Source organism: Oscarella lobularis, chromosome 2 (assembly GCF_947507565.1).
Source record: "Oscarella lobularis chromosome 2, ooOscLobu1.1, whole genome shotgun sequence".
NCBI lineage: Eukaryota > Metazoa > Porifera > Homoscleromorpha > Homosclerophorida > Oscarellidae > Oscarella > Oscarella lobularis.
This window is the reverse complement of record NC_089176.1, coordinates 1,114,249-1,130,206: the sequence shown is the minus strand read 5'-3', so window position 1 is coordinate 1,130,206 and position 15,958 is coordinate 1,114,249. Positions and strand designations below refer to the sequence as shown.

Sequence of the window (15,958 nt, the reverse complement as noted above, 5' to 3'; positions counted from 1 at the left end):
ACGTGTACACGCCATTGGATTAATAACTTCTGAAAATCGTTAATTAAACGTGTGACCTCCACACTTACGAGATAAGACACGCGAAGAAAAAGCACCACATATACAAACCATCGTATTAAAAACCAATAAGTGACCGGTCTAAAAAACCTACGTCAGAAACGACAGAAAAAAGAGGAAAATCGCATTTCTTAATTACTACCCAGTCAACCTTCTTTGCTCTTCAGCTGACCCTTCAATTCGTCCACCTCGGCCGACAGTTCGCACATGCGATCGAACATGGCCCGAAGCTGAGCCTGACTCAATTCGGCACCGGCTTGCAGTTGCGAAACGTTGCCGTGGAGATAGCTAAGCGCAACGAAGCTATCGGCAAGAGATCCCTCAGTTTTGCTGCGCGGCATGCTGCCACTGGTCGACGCGTCCGGCTTCGGTAGCGCCGCTCCGGACGTCTGCTTCTGCATGACGTGAGGCGAATGCGACGATTGCGGACCGACTTGGTTGCCAGAGGCGCTCGACAGCGCGACGGGCCGACCGCCCGTCATGCTCGACGAATCGACGCGATTCTGCTGACGCTTTTCGGCTCGTTCGCGTCTGTTCTGACGTCGATAGAGCGTGTGCGTCATAGCCGAATGCGTCACGCTGCCGCGACCCTAAATAATTAATTCATCTATTAGATATGCCATCGAGGCTTTTCTTTTCTTGCCCCCATCGGTCCGATGGTGTGTTCTTCGCCGGCGGGTGCCATGCACAGTTCTTGGGCTTCGAGCAACGATCCGTTTCGGTAGCCGTATAAATCAGTTCTCGTGTCTCGACCGCGGTATTTCCTTTACGCATCACGGATGGTATTTCTTAGTTTTGGGGATATTGATTTTTCGCGTTACTTTGCGTTTGGAAGGCGGACTCCCGTCAGACGAAATACGCCGTGAATCGTCCACGGCGACGTGCCGGCTTTCAGAGTCGGTAGCTGCTGGTTTTTCAGCGCTTTGGCGACGTCGTTGCCTCGCCTTGCAAAGACAATAGACCTGAAAATGAATAAAATCAAGGATACGAACACTAAGCCAAGCTGACGAATACCTGCTCAAGGCTTCGACGGTGATGTAGGTGCCCTGCGGTTCTGGACAATCCTGCTTGAGGTATTCAATCATTTGCAAGACTGCACCGTCTGCGAGCAACGCGGCGCCGACGGGAGTCAACTGTATCGGTGAGAGCGTTCATATTGCAGTAATTCTGATTTCTCTGGCACCCAAAACCTCACTTGTTTGATCTGGTTGATGTAGGCGTGGACGATGGCTTGGGCCGTGCCGAGGCAAACTTCGTCAATCGTGTATACGTAGTGGACAAGCGAATTTACATTCCGAACCTGTTCGAGAGAAAAAGGAAGTCAAATACCCGCACTAATATGATATGTACCTTTTCTGCAATATTTCCTCTACTGATGAGATCGCTTTTTTGATCAGCACCGACAAAGAGCGAAAAGCCTGAATAACAAGAACAAACTTTTCAAAAAAAAAAGAAGAACACGAGCACGACTAATTGTTTACCTGGCATTGACATCTTTTCACCCAGCAGGGAAATGGCGCAGCAGGATTTATCCCAGTTATCTCGAGTCCTGTCTCTTAGCCCTTCTCGCATAGCCTAAACGACAACACGCGCGCTCATGAAATGATTTGTCCTGCACGAATCTTCGCGTCACCCCACTTTGCAGCCCAAGAACATTTCCCAGAGTTTGTAGACGACTCTCACGCAGAAAACTCGCGCTTGCCTGCAATTGGTCATCAACACTTTCCAGTCTTTCATCTAAATAAATGTTTCGTATATTGAAACGATATTTGAGTTATTTCCTTCGTTCTCACCTTCTCCGAATTTTCCTTTAGAACAATCTGGATTTGTCGAGCGCGTTCTTTTCCCGCCGGACCGGACGCCTCGAGTTCGCTCACTTTCTGCTTCAGCGCGGCATTTTGCCGATCGTGCGATTGCATGGCGGCGTGAACGAAATCCATGGCAACGACTTCGGCATCGTCAACCGCAGCATCGGCTCCTTTGTCCTAAGACCAGAAAAAAAATCAAAGCCTCGGATAGATACAATATAGGACGACTACTCTTCTCGCCAATTGGCATTTCATCGCAGCATAGAGCAATCTCCTCGATTGAAATTCCGGTAACTGGCTCAAGGCAGACTCCTGTGTATTCGATCAAGTCTCTAGCTCTATCTCAAATCTTTTCTCTTACTCGTTGCGTGAGCAGTGGAATGCGATCGAGTTCGTGGAGTGCCGTTCGAAGGCTCGACGAAGCGGAAGCGAGCGCTTTTTTCGTGTAGTCTTCGGTCTTCAAGGCGACGAAGCGACTCGCGCTGTTCTGCTCTTGTCGCATTGCGTCGTTGAACGATCCCTCGGTTTGGTCTATAGAGACGATATTAATTAAAAAAACGAATTTCTTCATTTTGACGATTCCTTCGTACCAAATGGTCGCGTGTCGACCAAGAGAGTGCAGAAGAGACCCTCTTTTCCTTCGCTGCCGACTTTGCCTAGCCACCAGTCTTCGTACGGTTTCTTCAACACCGTAATGAAGTCGCCTTCGACGAACGCCAAGTGGTCTTCCATGCCGCCGGCGCAATCTTCGATGGCGACGACAACTTCACTAGAATCTGAAAGGCACGTACACGACGTCAGAAAAATTGAAATATGAAATGTATTAACTGTACCGTCGGACGTGAGACTGTTCAGCCAAGCGATGATACCCAGCTGTCGATCGTCCTCAGCGAGCTGACGAGGAGTCTTGAAAGCCTAAAATAAGATAAGAGCGTGGACCGTTTTTTTCCACTGCAATAAATGAGAACGCTTCTCGTACTGTACCTTATTTTTGGCATGCAACGAAGCTCCGTTGCTGTAGAGCAACTTCGCTATAGGCAAGTGCCCTTCGCGACACGACACGTGCAAAGCGGTGTTGCCATTCTAGACAATAACATGAACACGTAAACAAACAGGCCAAACGTCGTCATCTTTATCCGTCTACCGTATTCTTGATTTCCAAATCGGCTCCCGCTCCTATGAGAATCTTGACGACTTCGGTGTGACCGCCGAAAGCGGCCTTGTGCAAAGGCGTATAACCGACATGCTAAAAATAAGAAATTCAAAAGATGAATATTCTTAGCTCTTTGAATCGAACCTTTGTCGTCGCATTGACGTTGGCCCCGGCATCGATGAGAAATTTCACGACAGTCGGATGCCCGTCGGCGGCGTAGTGCAAAGGGGTGAGACCCTCCTACGCGTCAATTTGTCAAGGAACGCAAACACAAAGGGGAGAACATCTTTTTTTTTGTAATATACGTCGGTTTTCGTCTCCGTCGAGGCGCCGTTGAGAAGCAGAAGTTTCAGCATCTCGACGCTTCCGCCGAGAGCGGCCGTGTGAATCGGACAGACGCCGTCCTGACGAACAGATTTATGCTGATTGTTGCGTGACGTATAATTAGACTGCCGATGGTTCACCTTCGCTCGACTCTTTATCGACGCCTGATGTCGAAGGAGAACTCTCGCGATGTCGGTGTTTCCGAGAAAGGCGGCGTGATCCAACGGCGTCAGGCCGTCCTAGAGAGGAATTCCGTTATTTTTTTTGAAATTTTAAAAAAAATTGGGCTTTTCGTTACTTCGTCCGGATAGTCGACTTTCGCTTGCCCGGTGGCGAGTATGGCGTCGACTTTGACGACGTCGTTGTCTTTGCACGCCTGGTGCAGCTGTCGATGCAACTGCAAAGAAAACCAAGCTTTGATAAATACATATATATATATATACAAAAAAAGACCGACTCTTTTCTCTTGTAGAGGGTCCATTAGGCGTGTAACGGAGCCCCGAAACGAGGTGTCTATCTCTATCTCCTAATGGGTGGTGCCCGCGGTTTGCGAATGGACCACGTGACAAAAACGCGATGTGCTGCTAATATTAGACCATGATTAGACCGTCGGTAATGAAATCGCGCGTTTCGTCGTATCAGGGAAGACGAGCGATTGCGTGTGTGCGTGCGATCTCGCGTTTGGTCGACCACGGGGAGCCCCTTGCACGGCGGACAAGGCGCGCGCACGTGGGGGAGGAGCCGGGCCTTCGTAAACAAGTCGATCTCGGGTTCGGAGCTCGTGCACGCGATTCGAGAGTTGAAAAATTGCTCTTGCGTTGTGCGCGCTCGGCCTCGTAAAAAGAAGCGCACTGTCTTCTCTCCCACCCTTTTTTTCTCAGTTCATTTGCATATTGAACGCGGCGGCGAATTTACGACTTTTTAGCATGCATTTGTAATTTTTTAGATGCGTCCGGGTTCCGTCTCGCCTGCACCTCCTTACCTTCGTCGCCATTGTGAAGAATTCCGCCCCTTTTCAGCCTTGGAAAGCCGAGTCTGTCAAGAGCGACCTGTCAACAAACAACGGCACTTCAGTCAATCATACGTCATATCAGAGAGCAAACGTACGATAAAGATCGCGTTCCTGAACGTTTTTCGAGGCAACCGCCCCTCTTTTAGCAAGTAGTAGGCGTGGCTTTCGAGTGTTGCACATGCTCGCATATTCGACCATTCCCGTACGTACCTAGGCGGAGCGAGCTTACCAGTGTTTACCTGTGAAATGGACAATATCGACGTTGTCGTCATCGGCGGCGGCATATCGGGTCTCGCCGCCGCCTACGAGTTGAAAAAGAGCGGCGTCAATCGAGTCGTCTTGCTCGAAGCGAAAGGTAGACCGTCCCCGCGACGCTGAATGCGCGTAACGTCGTCTGCAGATCGACTCGGAGGCAGAACAGAAGCCATACCGCTGAAAGCGGCAGAAGAAAAAACGGGACTCTGGGACGTCGGCGGTCAATGGGTTGGAAAGTGAGAGACGAAACAGACTATGATCAGACTAGCTCTAAGCAGTAAATGTACTAAAGTAGCCGCTAATTCCGGAGTAGGAGCTTCCGGTCAGGAAGTAACGTAGTACGTTCAATTAACGTCATGTTGAATAAATAAATCAATGAACAGGCGTTATAACGTCAGGTACATTTGAAGTTATTCTCTCTCTCTAGAACGCAAGCTGACATCATGGATTTGCTAAAGGAGCTTGGAATTGGAACGTATCCGCAGTACCACGCTGGGATGAAATTGCTTGAACTCAGTGACGGAAGAAAGCAAACCTATTCAACAGCAGTGCCGCTGTTCTCTTGGCTTTTATTGCTCGACTACAAGCAAGCGATGCAAAAAGTATGCCCTTACAAGACGTAGTCCTCATCTGTTTTGTGGGACACTCTTCCTTTAGCTTGACGAAATGACGTATCAAGTTCCAATCGACGATCCCATGGCATGTCCTCGTGCTCTCGAATGGGACGCTCTCACGTTGGAAGACTTCAAATTGAAAAACACGTGGACGCAAGGTGAGATTTTGACGTCATAATCCCCGAAGTCTCGTTTCACTCACCGTCTTCTTTTTTTTTATCAAAAGGCTGCCGGGATTTATTGGACATAGCCGTACGTTGTGGTCTGATGAGAATGTCTTCACTTGTTTTCTATGTCATCTTTGTACGAAGACGAGAATCATTTTTGGTACCGATCCGTCGACCATTTCGCTTCTCTACGCTCTACACTACTTCCACTGCGGAGGCGGATTTCTAAAGCTTGCTGAGACGAGCGAAGGATCGACGCAGGAACTGAAAATTGAAGTAGAAAATATCACGTGAACGGTCGAGACTCAGCCACGTTTTTTTTTTCTTTTGTACGACTAGGGTACGACGGGCGAGCTCGTGGGAAGATTGGCGGAAAAACTGGGCGTCGAAAACATCCTGTGCAATTGTCCAGTGACCTCCATTGACCAGGCAAGAGAACCTAATTTCCCTTCTAGCGAACTAACGAGAGAGACTTCAGTTCGACAAAGCGATAGAAATTCAAGTGGCATCGGGAGAAACGTACACAACCCAATACGCAATACTTGCGGCACCGCCGCAAGAGATCAGTATATTGACCCCCATCCGGCGTTGCCACTGACTCCTAACTGCCTTATAGTGAAAATTGAGATGGATCCGGCGCTGCCTTCGTCCCAGCGCTTCCTTTTCAATCACATGCCAGTCGGTCATTTGATCAAATGCATTCTAACGTACGAGACGGCGTTCTGGAAAGACGATGGATATTCTGGCGAGATCATCTCGTCTTCATCGACGACGCATTCCGTCGGCGATCGTCAAGGCGAGCCGATTAGGGACTCGTCGCCCGTCAGCTGCGTGTGGGACGCGACGACAGCCGACGGCCTGCCGGCGCTCGTCGTGCTCCAAGGCGGCAAACACTCGATTATGTGGAGTGACGAAAAAGTGAAGAAACAGTGACCACCACTACGCTTGCTTTGATTGATTTCCTTTGGTTTATAGGAAGCGGAGATTGAGAGAACCGTCCTGGCTGAACTGGAGTATTATCTTGGTCCCAAGGCCGGTCAGCCAATAAGCATCGTAGTGCGGGTAAGTCCAATACGTATTTCCCATATGCCGTTCTACCTAAATCGGAGTCTTCTGATTATCGTAACAGTCCTGGTACTTAGGTATACAATACTTGCACTTCCTTCCGTAGGATTGGGCCGATGCTCCTTACAACGGCGGCTGTCCGGTCAGCACTTTGTCGACCGGCGCCATGTCAACGTTTGGCAGTTCCCTTCGACTGAAAACGCCGCTGCAACGGCTCCACTTCGCCGGAACCGAGCTGGCGACGTCCTTTCCCGGCTACATGAGCGGTGCCGTTCAGTCGGGAAAACGGGCGGCACGCGAAGTACTCCACCGAATCGACCCGGCGAAGTTCGCCGCGCCGACGCCTCCTCAAGTCCAGAGTCGACCAAAAGCGTCAGAACGAGGCTGGACTTTGCCTCTCGTTATAATCGGTGGCACGCTGGCCGCTGCAGTTGGACTGGGACTGTATTTCGCGAAAACGCGTTAATTCGTTTACTTCTTGGCGTTTGAAAGACGGTTTTCTAATTCCAATAAACTTTTTCACACTTACCAAAAAAAAGCCCAAGTATGGCATAATCAGCCAGGGGCTCTGTAGAAAAAAAAAATCAAACTGCAAAAGTGTTTCGCACCTTGGCTAAGGCAGGGGAATTGGTTCCCTAAATGCTAAAAAGTTCCATCTGCCTGTCAATAAGCTGGGTTACGTGTTGGAATCCGGATCGGAGCCCAATTTTGAGTAGGCCGGATTTGAAAGCGCCGCGCAGCATTCGCTGGAGCGTACGCTGCACGTCGACTTGAGCGAAAATGACGAGTTGGGTCGCGTCGCCGCCGCTGTCGTCCGGAGCCGGAAAGAGAACGATTCCCGACGGGGCCATGAAAACGCGATCGGCGCCTTTCGACGGCGTCGGCTCGTTCGAATGGGCCGTCGAGAGAACGAGAAGACCGCACGAGCCGTCCGACGTGCAGTGAGGCGGAACCCACGAGCGCAGAGCGCAGAGATAGCGCGACGAGATGCGCGGCAGGGGAACGGGAAATTCGCGTTGAAAAATGCAGCCGGGCGGATCGCCTTGCGTGGGAAAAAAAGACGAGAGAGTTCTTTAAATCTACGACCGATAAACGAGATCCGCTCACTTTCTATTTCTTCGAGTATCGTTTCGTTGCGAAAAGCGTAGTCAAGCTAGAAACGGACTTGGGGTTCCTATGGTCTAATTGTGTAGTGGGGAAACCTACCTTACCACCTTGACGAGTTGCTCGTTGCAGAAAAGTAAAGATCATCTCAGCAGGAGCCTTGGAAATGCCTTCAACCTACAAAAAAATGAGGGTGTTTTTCAATATGGTGTGACAAAGGCCCTTACTTTCAGTGTGACTATGTTCTGCTCTTTGAAGCTAAATCGCGAAACCGTGATTCCGTTTTTGGCGTCCGATCGCTTCCAATCGCCGCTACGTATTAACTTGCACACGCATTCCCATTGCTATAAAGAGGCAAGTTGACGTTGTGAAACAGCACGTCACTCATAACCCCAAATCAACCTCAAGTCGCCAGCGCGAATCGTGATAATTTTCAGATGCTCCTTTCTCCATTACGGTCCCCAGCGTCGATTTGGCCCTGGCGGCCAACTGAACCAGAAATAAAGAACAATATGACGCATATATGTATTATTTACTCGTTGTTTCTTCTTGAAAGCGACCGTCTTTCTTCGTTTCTCAGCCTTTTCTGGCACTCCTTCAATAGCGGTGTCGATCAAAGTCATCCAATCTACCTTGTCTTCCTCCGAATCTGAAACAGAACCGTGCAGAAGTTCTGGCTCAAAGAGCACCCAACGGCAACGCGCTACCACAGCTGATGAAGTACGTTCGTATGGCCCCGTTATCGATCAAAGGCCCAACGGCAAAACAATGCGGCTTGCTCTTCTCTCCAGCCTCAAGTTCTCTGGTGCAATCTAGAAATGAGTGAAGTGAAACCCTCTCTCATAGGTACTATGACGTCAGAAATTTAACCAATTAAATAAAAGTAATATTGAGAGTTTTCTGGTTCAGGTAGAGTAATAGGATTAAATACGTGGGGTATAATATGAGCATACACGTTTTATCGAGGCGGACCGATCCTGCAGGTGTCTTATCCGCTTTGCTCCTAGACGAGAGCTTCTGAATTGCTATGGATTCTATTTATTAGTCTCATACTTGTAGTAAGATAGAGTAATGGCCGATTGCGTCTGAAGGAGTCGAAACCATCGTTTTCTCCAGTTGTGCTGGCCCATGAACGTCGTGCCGCTCTCCTTCACCGCCCAGCCCTCTCGAATGACTTCTCCTACATGTGCGTGCTTGCGTAGGAGCTAAGCCCGATGCATGGGAAGCTGTCCTACCGTCAGTTTCGAGAGCTGAAGCCATGGTTGTACGTTTTCCCAATCCGGGATTGCGAACGACGCGCGCTTAGCCAAACAAACAACAACAACATGGAACGTCGGTGTTTAGGAGGCGATTCGGAGCTCAGCGTTAGCCCCATTTGCCTCGGAACATGGCAGTTTGGAGGCACAGCGGATAACGAGGACAACACGTGGGGCTACCAAGAAGAAGAAGTACTGTGGGCTTTCTTTCTGATTGTTTGCTCATTTCTACAGTCTGCTTTGCATTGCAGACTTCCAAGCAAATAGTCAATAAAGCCCTCGAGCTGGGCATCAATTTTTTCGACACAGCCGAAGTAGGAGAACGCCTCGAACGTCCTGTATAGGCTCGCATTGTGATTCTACAGGCGTACGGACGAGATCGTCGAGCGGAGAGAATGCTCGCGCGCTGTTTGGAGGGTCGCCATCGCGCCGATGTCGTCATCGCGTCCAAATTCGGCCGATTCGAAGACGGAAAACCGAAAGCGTTTGACGGAGTCGATATCGAAAAGGTTTTAGACATAAAGGGTTGATTTTCGGTCACTTTCAACTTCCTTATAAAGTCTCTCGATGAAACCTTGGAGGCCTTGAAAACGACGTACGTCGACATTTATCAGGTGAACGACAGATTTAAATTTTTTGACGCCAACTAATAATTGAGAATACAGATACACTGGGCCGTCAATATAAAAGATCCTGTCGAAACGGTGACGACGTTGGAACGACTCAAGGCAAAGGGGAAACTTCGTCACTACGGACTGTCAAATTTTGGTCGAGGCAACATGCGCGAGTTCAAAGAATCAGGCGGAAAACCTGTTACGAACCAGGTCAGCAGAGATGCAGTGAGAGGCTTTCATTAAAGCCGGTTATTATAGCTTCCTTACAATTTACTGTGGAGAGCAGTGGAGTATGATATCACTGCTGAATGCAAGGCAAACAACATCGGTATTCTGGCATATTCCCCGCTGGCTCAGGGGCTCCTAAGTGGACGTTTCACCAAGCCAGAAGATGTTCCTGAAGGGCGTCGTAGAACTCGACATTTCAGCAAAAGCAGGTAAATCACACACACAGCCTATAGTCAAAACTTCACATAAATCCTTTCTTCTCCCAGTACTTCCCTCTCGAGGCACGGCCAGGAGGGAGCTGAAAAGGAGACGTTTGAGGCAATTGAAGCTATTCGCGGCGTGTGCCGTTCGGCGGATATTTCCATGCCTTCCGCTTCTTTGGCGTGGCTTTTGGCTCAGCCCAACGTTGCTTCGTGCATTGTTGGAGCTCGAACGGCGGAACAAGTGGAAGCGAATGCGCGTCTGGTGCAGCTAAGCGAAGTTAGCTCCGCTCTTTGCTTTTACCAGTTTCTTGAAGCTCGGAATTTGATTAGGAAACGATTAAAAAATTGAGTGCTGCCAGTGAAACGTTGAAAGAGAAGCTGGGCTCCAATCCGGATATGTGGGCTTCTGAGTCTCGCTACTTGTGACGTGATTTTTCAGTACCTTGAAAACAACATTTTTTTGTCTTTTTATATGGAGTTGGCGTCACGTGCAAAGTGATAGTGATAGTGATAGTGATAGTGAAGTTACATAGCTAGCGCGCGGTAGGTTAACTGAATCGCTGAATCTCGCCAGATTCTCGCCAGCCTGCCAGCGGTTTCTGACCATGGCTCGCAGTGTGAAAGACCTGCGAGATATTATATCAGTTTCCCGTCTTTCACTTTGCACCGACGGCGGCAGCGGCGGCGAAGTGAATCCGCGCGACGAGCTAATGGCGCCGACTCCGTGCCCGGATGACAAAATCGACTCCGTTCTCGCACACATCGACGCGACTCTAATCAACGACTACCTGGCGCGCGCCGAACGCCTCCAAGCATCGCTTCGTCGCTGGTGGAACGCCTCGACGAATTCGGTTCGCTTCGTTCACTTCTGGCTCGTCGAATTGCGCGACGAAGCGCGAGTGGCGCTCGTTCACCTCGAAGCGGGCATCGTACGCGCCGAGCTCGATCTCGCCTTTCGCGTGGCGAAGGCGAGCGGCGACGTCGTCGACGCCGATATCGACGCCTTTCACGACGTCGTCTTTCACGAGTATCCGAAGCGGTTGTGCGGCGCCGACGGTGCGCGCGTTCTTCTGCGACTCGTCGCGTGCGTGGGCGCGACGCCGACGGGAACCGACGACTCGTCCTACGCGCGCTTGCTCGCGACAACGCGCTGCGCGACGACGACGACGACGAAGGCGTACGCCGAACGGGCGACGGCGAGTCGCGCGTTCGCCCTGATCGCATTCGCCTGTGCCGTCGTCAAATTTTTCGTCGAATCGTCGTCGTCGTTGAAAATCAACGATTTCAAGTTCGACGTCGACGCGCGACATCGGCCCGTCGACGGTCGAGCGACGTCGCGCCTTCTCGACGACCTCCTCGTCGGAACGGTCGTCGCGAGTCGACCGAGAGTTTTAACCGACGTGGAGAGGACTTTTCAGGCGGTCGAAATCGGATCCGTCGCCGCCGTTCGATATTTTCTCTGCGAGCGAAACGTCGACGGGAGGATTCGCGACGGGCGGGGACGGACGCTTGTGAGCGTGGCTATATTGAAGGGTCGGGAACACGTGCTGACGTATCTTTTGACGGAAGTAAGCAGGTGGATCTAAAAAAGGCGCGTGTAGCTTTGAATTATTTTTATTTAGACTGATGCTCGACTTACCGTCGATGAGCCTATTGAATCGGGGAACTGCCCGCTGCACGTGGCTGCGCGAGAGGGCCACGTGCCCATGGTGCAGGATTTGATTCTCGCCGGTGCCGACGCGAATCGGTGGAATCCAGAATCCGATGGAGCCACGCCATTGCACTTGGCTGTGATGCACGGTGAACGCGTATATGGAGTCTTCAAATGCAAGACCTAAATGCGTATGTTTAGATCATCCTGAAGTAGTGACTTGCTTGCTAGAGAACGGGGCGGACAAGGAGGCGAAGATGGGTGTGCCAGCTACTGTCACTCCTCTCGTCTTGGCTGAAGATCTCGGTCACGATGCTATAGCTAAGTTGCTACGAGAACTGTGATTGGCTGTCGAACAGCTGCTTCTATGAGGACGACAGTATTTTTGTGTTTTTAAAGAGTAATCACGTTTTAAGTTTGAGTAGCTCTTGACGCTGGTGCTGGAGCATCGTTTCGAGATGCTCGGCGCGCTTCGCTGCTGCCTTGTAAAGAGAAATAAATATTATGTTTCTGCATTCGTACGTTTCTCTCCTACTTGATATTGTGCTGTGAGCGACGAGACGACGTCGTCTTTCTTAGCAATCGCTTGCTTGACTCTGACCAAGCAATCAATCTATAAAAGCCGTTTTCTTTCATTTCTTCTTACCTTTCGTGTATTTCTTTGATTTCTGTCTCCTTTTCCTCTTTCACTCTCTCTAGTTCGACTTGACGTCTCGCTCTCACTTCGCTCATTTCTATTTTGATGCGCTTGTTTTCCTCCTCCGTTCTCACAAGTCTAACGAGTATTCGACTCCAAAACCGTACCAATTAGCCCGCAACTTTCAATTAACTAACCGGTCAGCAAACTCTTGTCTAATGATATCAGCCATATTATTTCGTTCCCCCGTCAATCGCTCAACAACCTACGATACATAAGAAACGTAGAGCAGCAAATCGTGAAGAGACAAGAGCTTGCCTCTCTGGTATTTTCGCGCTCTCTTTTAGTTTTCTCCAGCTCTACTTCAAGCGTCGTTATCCTATCCTGCATTTCCAGTGTCTGCTCCTGAGGAGGCGTTAAGCAAAGATTGACAATAAAAACGTCTCTACCTTTAGTGCTGTTTGCTTTCGTAATAGAGACTTCTCGGATTCTTCAACCTGCTTCAGCTCAGCTTCATATTTTTCTCTGATTCGTCTACGAGAGAAAAAGGACGAGGATTCTTATTGCTTTAGAATACAAGCGTCTATTTTTCCTTGCCTCAGTTTTCCGTCGGAAGCGTTTTGATGTTCCTCTTGCGTCTGTCGCATGTCCGCCTCCAATTTCTCAATGACCATTTCTATTTCCTACACGTCAGATCAGTTTCCTGCAAATTGAGTCTCTCAATATCTCTACTCGGTCTCGCTCTTGCTTCAGCTTCTCCCTCAATTCAGACTCCAAAGAAGAAAGAGCGGTCGTCTAAAGGGCACACAACATTCAAATGTTTATAATTAAATACCATGCCCTCATTACTTGGCCCTGTTTGTACTTTTCCATCCAAACCTCCTTTTCGACTGTAAGTCGTTCTTTGAGTTCTTTGAGTTCAGTCTTGACCAAAACCCCTTCCAACGAGACGAAGGAATACCCAACACAATTTCCTACCCTATGCTTGTGTTCCTTTTCGTGAAGAATCTCCTCGTGTTCCTGCTTAAACGCGGCCATTTTTTCAGCGTACTCTTCCTGTAATCAATGAAGAAGCTCGTTTAGGAGACCGGTCATAATCTCGTTCTCCGAACCCGCAATTTTTCCTTGAGATCAGCCCCTTCGCGACTCTGCTTATACGTCTGGTCAGCCAATCGTTGCTTCTCCTTTTCTACTTCATCCCTGTACTGCTGACGCAATTTCTGCAAATTGGCTTCGTCGAGTTGAACCTGTTTCTCGTACCTGCACAACGAATGAGTACCAATTGCTCAAAAAAAACATGCAGGTGCATTAACCTTTGCCTAGCAAGTTCTCTTTCATGAGCACAAGCTCTTTCCTTTTCTCTACCCAACTGTTCTCTCAGCTCCTCCACTTGATGAACGAAACGAGAACCGGCTCTCTCGTCTGTCCTCATTAACTCAGCCTAAAATCGCCACGTCAGAAGAGACTTTCATCTCTCCAACGTTCATCACTTGATGTTCTGCTTTGATTCGCTGCACGTCCTGCTTGTGCTTTTTAATAAGTAGCTGAATTTCTGGCTCTAGGCCTTTCACCGTCATTTCCTAACGCAAGGGGATAAATGCTTGTAAGCAATACATCAGTTTTTTATCTTTGTACTTTTATTGACTGAGTCTTTTCCTCTATCCATCGCTCTCTTCTCAATTTCTCGGCAGCACTATCTAGTTCTTTTTGCTTTTTTATATCGTGCCTGTATCTGCTCCGAATTTGATGGTAGATACATGTGACAGTGAACTGAAAACGTGAACTAACCGTTCTTCCATTTCTTTAATTTTTCGCGAATATTTCGTATCTGCTGATTTGAGCTCTTTCACAAGAGACTCGCAGCGCGTGCTCAACGCCTTCTTGTCGTCTATAAGCTAATAGAAAAAGAAACACTTGGCCAAGCCTTGACAAAAAGCAATACCACTTTACCTGATCAATAAAGGCCAAATGCCGTTGAACCGCATCATCATTCTGCTGTTTCTGACTTGCTAGTCTATGTTTGATGTCTTTCTCCTGCTGACGGGCATGATAAAGACTCAGTTGTCTTTGATTCTCCTGGTACAGAGCCGTCCGTCAATACGTAAATGTCGTGATTCGTTTGTCTCATCTCACGAGTTCTTTCTGAAGGGCGGCTATCTGCTGCCGACTCTGTCTCAACAGAGAATCCTGCGATTCCATTTTTGATGCAATACTTGACGTCACCGACGAAAAGTTTTCTAAACTAAGAATAAACGTTATATCAGACAGTATAATTAGTAAAGCAAAATTTAGCGTACTCCTTTTCAGGCACGCACTCAGCTGAAGGCAACTCAGCAGACGCCTAGGAAACGTATAAACGTATCATTTTTAATTTTGCAGAGCAAGAATTACCACTTGAGCTGGCTGAGGCAAAGCCGCAAGTTCAACTTCGTCCAAAAACGCTTTGAGGCTGCTAAAGAGCAAAAGAAATTGTCTAGTCAATTAATTGCCTTCTGAACCCACTTGAGACCTTCACCAGACGGTTGTGATAGTGTTACGACATCTCTGTATAAAAAGGGATTCACAAACAGTGCAAACGCTTACGTGTCTTTGGACCATAAACACTTGCCGTCTCAACTTGGGTTCACTCGTAAAATCGGGTATATTCTCCGGCGACTTCTCCAGAATTCTGAGAGCATCTTCCAAAAGCAAATGCACGGGTTTTTGTTCTCTACTTGATGTACAATTGTTGTTACGACGGAACTGCAGTAATTTCTCCTACCGATCAACATCAGACGTCATCCTTGATACGCTTTTCCTCGCTATTTCGGGAGTGGAGTGATCCAGCGGAGCATCTTCATCAAAACCTCTTGATGCCGGACGACTGTTCAACTTGCTCATTTCAAAAGAAACCAGCTTTTGTCTTCCCGATGGTGGACGATGTTCACCAGACTTCACACTCCGAGTCTCGTGAGTTTGCTTCGATGCTTTTGCCTTTCTCTCCTAACAAGGGTCGGCTACTTAGAACGCCCCGCCAAAGTTTGTCCCTTATTATGTTTACGGCGTTTGGCATCTCCTCTGCCTCCTCCTCTTCTTTTCGCTTGTGTTCTCTCCACTTTTCCTCTCGCTTGCGCCTCATCTCTTCCACAGCCAAATGACGACTTCTCTCTTCGGCACGCATTTTTCGAGCAACGTACTCCGCTTCCTAACAAGACAACGACAATGCTTACTACCAAGAATCGATCAACAAGCTTAGCAAAAAAAAACATTAGACTCTCAGAAGGAGATAAACAGAGTTTCATCGACCACTAAGATTAAAAGAATACCACAGAGAAGCATCTCTGTATGACACTCTTTTCCTTGATCTAGATCTACTTGCCTTTTCCTGGCGAGCCAATAGCTCTAGGCGAGTTCTCTCCTGCTTTTTCTTCGTCAAAAGCGAATGAAGCGCCAAGTTGGCCTGTTGTCTCGACGTTCGCTGACTGCGATACCAAGCCTGAATCGTTCGCGCCGCCTGATCCATGACGTTTTGGAATTCGACTGTAACGGATGAAGGAGCCTTGTTCTCATCGCGTGCTCCTCTTCTCTCTGCATTAGAAGATGTCTTTATGCCCTGCTGAGAGACTGTCGCCGAGGTGGCGGCGACTGGTCGCCTCGTTCGTCCGGATAATGATGATTCTCGCTTTTCCGTCTTTCCAAACTTTGCCGAGCTCCGTGCCTTAACCTCTGATCTGCTTTTCGGTGTCGGTCGCGGCGCTATGAATCGACTGCGAAACGAAGACATTCGAAGGGCAAGAAAGCTTATACGGGAACTCGAAACATTGAATCGAC

The 15,958-nt window shown here is 48.8% G+C and overlaps 6 protein-coding genes across 10 annotated transcripts; 3 read left to right on the top strand and 3 right to left on the bottom strand.

Moving 5' to 3' along the window:
* Positions 1–94: 94 nt before the first annotated feature.
* LOC136183620 (uncharacterized) lies at positions 95–4,548 on the bottom strand. The gene is made up of 21 exons (XM_065970326.1): positions 4,450–4,548; positions 4,325–4,391; positions 3,641–3,739; positions 3,483–3,581; positions 3,324–3,422; positions 3,163–3,258; positions 3,010–3,111; positions 2,850–2,948; positions 2,699–2,780; positions 2,456–2,641; positions 2,227–2,396; positions 2,097–2,177; positions 1,851–2,042; positions 1,696–1,794; positions 1,539–1,632; positions 1,408–1,475; positions 1,253–1,357; positions 1,072–1,190; positions 879–1,019; positions 701–821; positions 95–647 (listed from the first exon to the last, which is right to left on the bottom strand). The coding sequence occupies exons 2-21, from the start codon at positions 4,334–4,336 to the stop codon at positions 204–206; spliced, it is 2,508 nt and encodes an 835-aa protein (XP_065826398.1). The 5' UTR covers positions 4,337–4,391; positions 4,450–4,548; the 3' UTR covers positions 95–203.
* LOC136183621 (probable flavin-containing monoamine oxidase A) lies at positions 4,019–6,989 on the top strand. 2 transcript variants are annotated; one of them, XM_065970328.1, is made up of 12 exons: positions 4,019–4,445; positions 4,569–4,709; positions 4,755–4,845; positions 5,037–5,211; positions 5,267–5,381; positions 5,450–5,475; positions 5,535–5,666; positions 5,730–5,819; positions 5,869–5,956; positions 6,007–6,308; positions 6,366–6,452; positions 6,562–6,989. In XM_065970328.1, exons 1-12 carry the CDS (start codon positions 4,289–4,291, stop codon positions 6,919–6,921), a joined length of 1,764 nt encoding a protein of 587 aa, XP_065826400.1. In that variant the 5' UTR covers positions 4,019–4,288; the 3' UTR covers positions 6,922–6,989. The 2 variants fall into 2 exon arrangements, with proteins under 2 accessions (XP_065826400.1, XP_065826401.1); XM_065970329.1 differs by lacking the exon at positions 4,019–4,445 and having other exon boundaries at positions 4,516–4,709.
* LOC136183622 (uncharacterized) lies at positions 6,919–8,837 on the bottom strand. Its single transcript, XM_065970330.1, has 10 exons — positions 8,795–8,837; positions 8,613–8,739; positions 8,513–8,562; positions 8,267–8,371; positions 8,096–8,208; positions 7,962–8,048; positions 7,787–7,903; positions 7,662–7,736; positions 7,563–7,608; positions 6,919–7,497 (listed from the first exon to the last, which is right to left on the bottom strand). The coding sequence occupies exons 1-10, from the start codon at positions 8,817–8,819 to the stop codon at positions 7,091–7,093; spliced, it is 1,152 nt and encodes a 383-aa protein (XP_065826402.1). The 5' UTR covers positions 8,820–8,837; the 3' UTR covers positions 6,919–7,090.
* Positions 8,838–8,864: 27 nt separating this feature from the next.
* On the top strand, positions 8,865–10,388 carry LOC136183619 (aldo-keto reductase IolS-like). Its single transcript, XM_065970325.1, has 8 exons — positions 8,865–9,007; positions 9,067–9,129; positions 9,181–9,324; positions 9,376–9,429; positions 9,481–9,639; positions 9,688–9,866; positions 9,924–10,137; positions 10,191–10,388. Exons 1-8 carry the CDS (start codon positions 8,885–8,887, stop codon positions 10,284–10,286), a joined length of 1,032 nt encoding a protein of 343 aa, XP_065826397.1. The 5' UTR covers positions 8,865–8,884; the 3' UTR covers positions 10,287–10,388.
* A 24-nt stretch (positions 10,389–10,412) lies between these two features.
* Positions 10,413–12,011, top strand: LOC136183618 (uncharacterized). Its single transcript, XM_065970324.1, has 3 exons — positions 10,413–11,428; positions 11,483–11,660; positions 11,713–12,011. Exons 1-3 carry the CDS (start codon positions 10,466–10,468, stop codon positions 11,853–11,855), a joined length of 1,284 nt encoding a protein of 427 aa, XP_065826396.1. The 5' UTR covers positions 10,413–10,465; the 3' UTR covers positions 11,856–12,011.
* On the bottom strand, positions 11,762–15,930 carry LOC136183614 (centrosomal protein of 131 kDa-like). Of its 4 annotated transcripts, none has more exons than XM_065970318.1 (24): positions 15,503–15,930; positions 15,189–15,328; positions 14,910–15,130; positions 14,757–14,861; positions 14,651–14,692; positions 14,540–14,597; positions 14,446–14,489; positions 14,282–14,390; positions 14,099–14,224; positions 13,937–14,043; positions 13,784–13,880; positions 13,639–13,728; positions 13,462–13,589; positions 13,261–13,408; positions 13,127–13,204; positions 12,998–13,072; positions 12,881–12,943; positions 12,746–12,831; positions 12,598–12,682; positions 12,467–12,553; positions 12,346–12,413; positions 12,158–12,286; positions 12,047–12,107; positions 11,762–11,993 (listed from the first exon to the last, which is right to left on the bottom strand). In XM_065970318.1, the coding sequence occupies exons 1-24, from the start codon at positions 15,909–15,911 to the stop codon at positions 11,916–11,918; spliced, it is 2,634 nt and encodes an 877-aa protein (XP_065826390.1). In that variant the 5' UTR covers positions 15,912–15,930; the 3' UTR covers positions 11,762–11,915. The 4 variants fall into 4 exon arrangements, with proteins under 4 accessions (XP_065826390.1, XP_065826392.1, XP_065826391.1 ...); XM_065970320.1 differs by having other exon boundaries at positions 11,764–11,993; positions 14,540–14,600; XM_065970319.1 differs by having other exon boundaries at positions 11,764–11,993; positions 14,540–14,600; positions 15,189–15,435; positions 15,507–15,930.
* Positions 15,931–15,958: the final 28 nt, after the last annotated feature.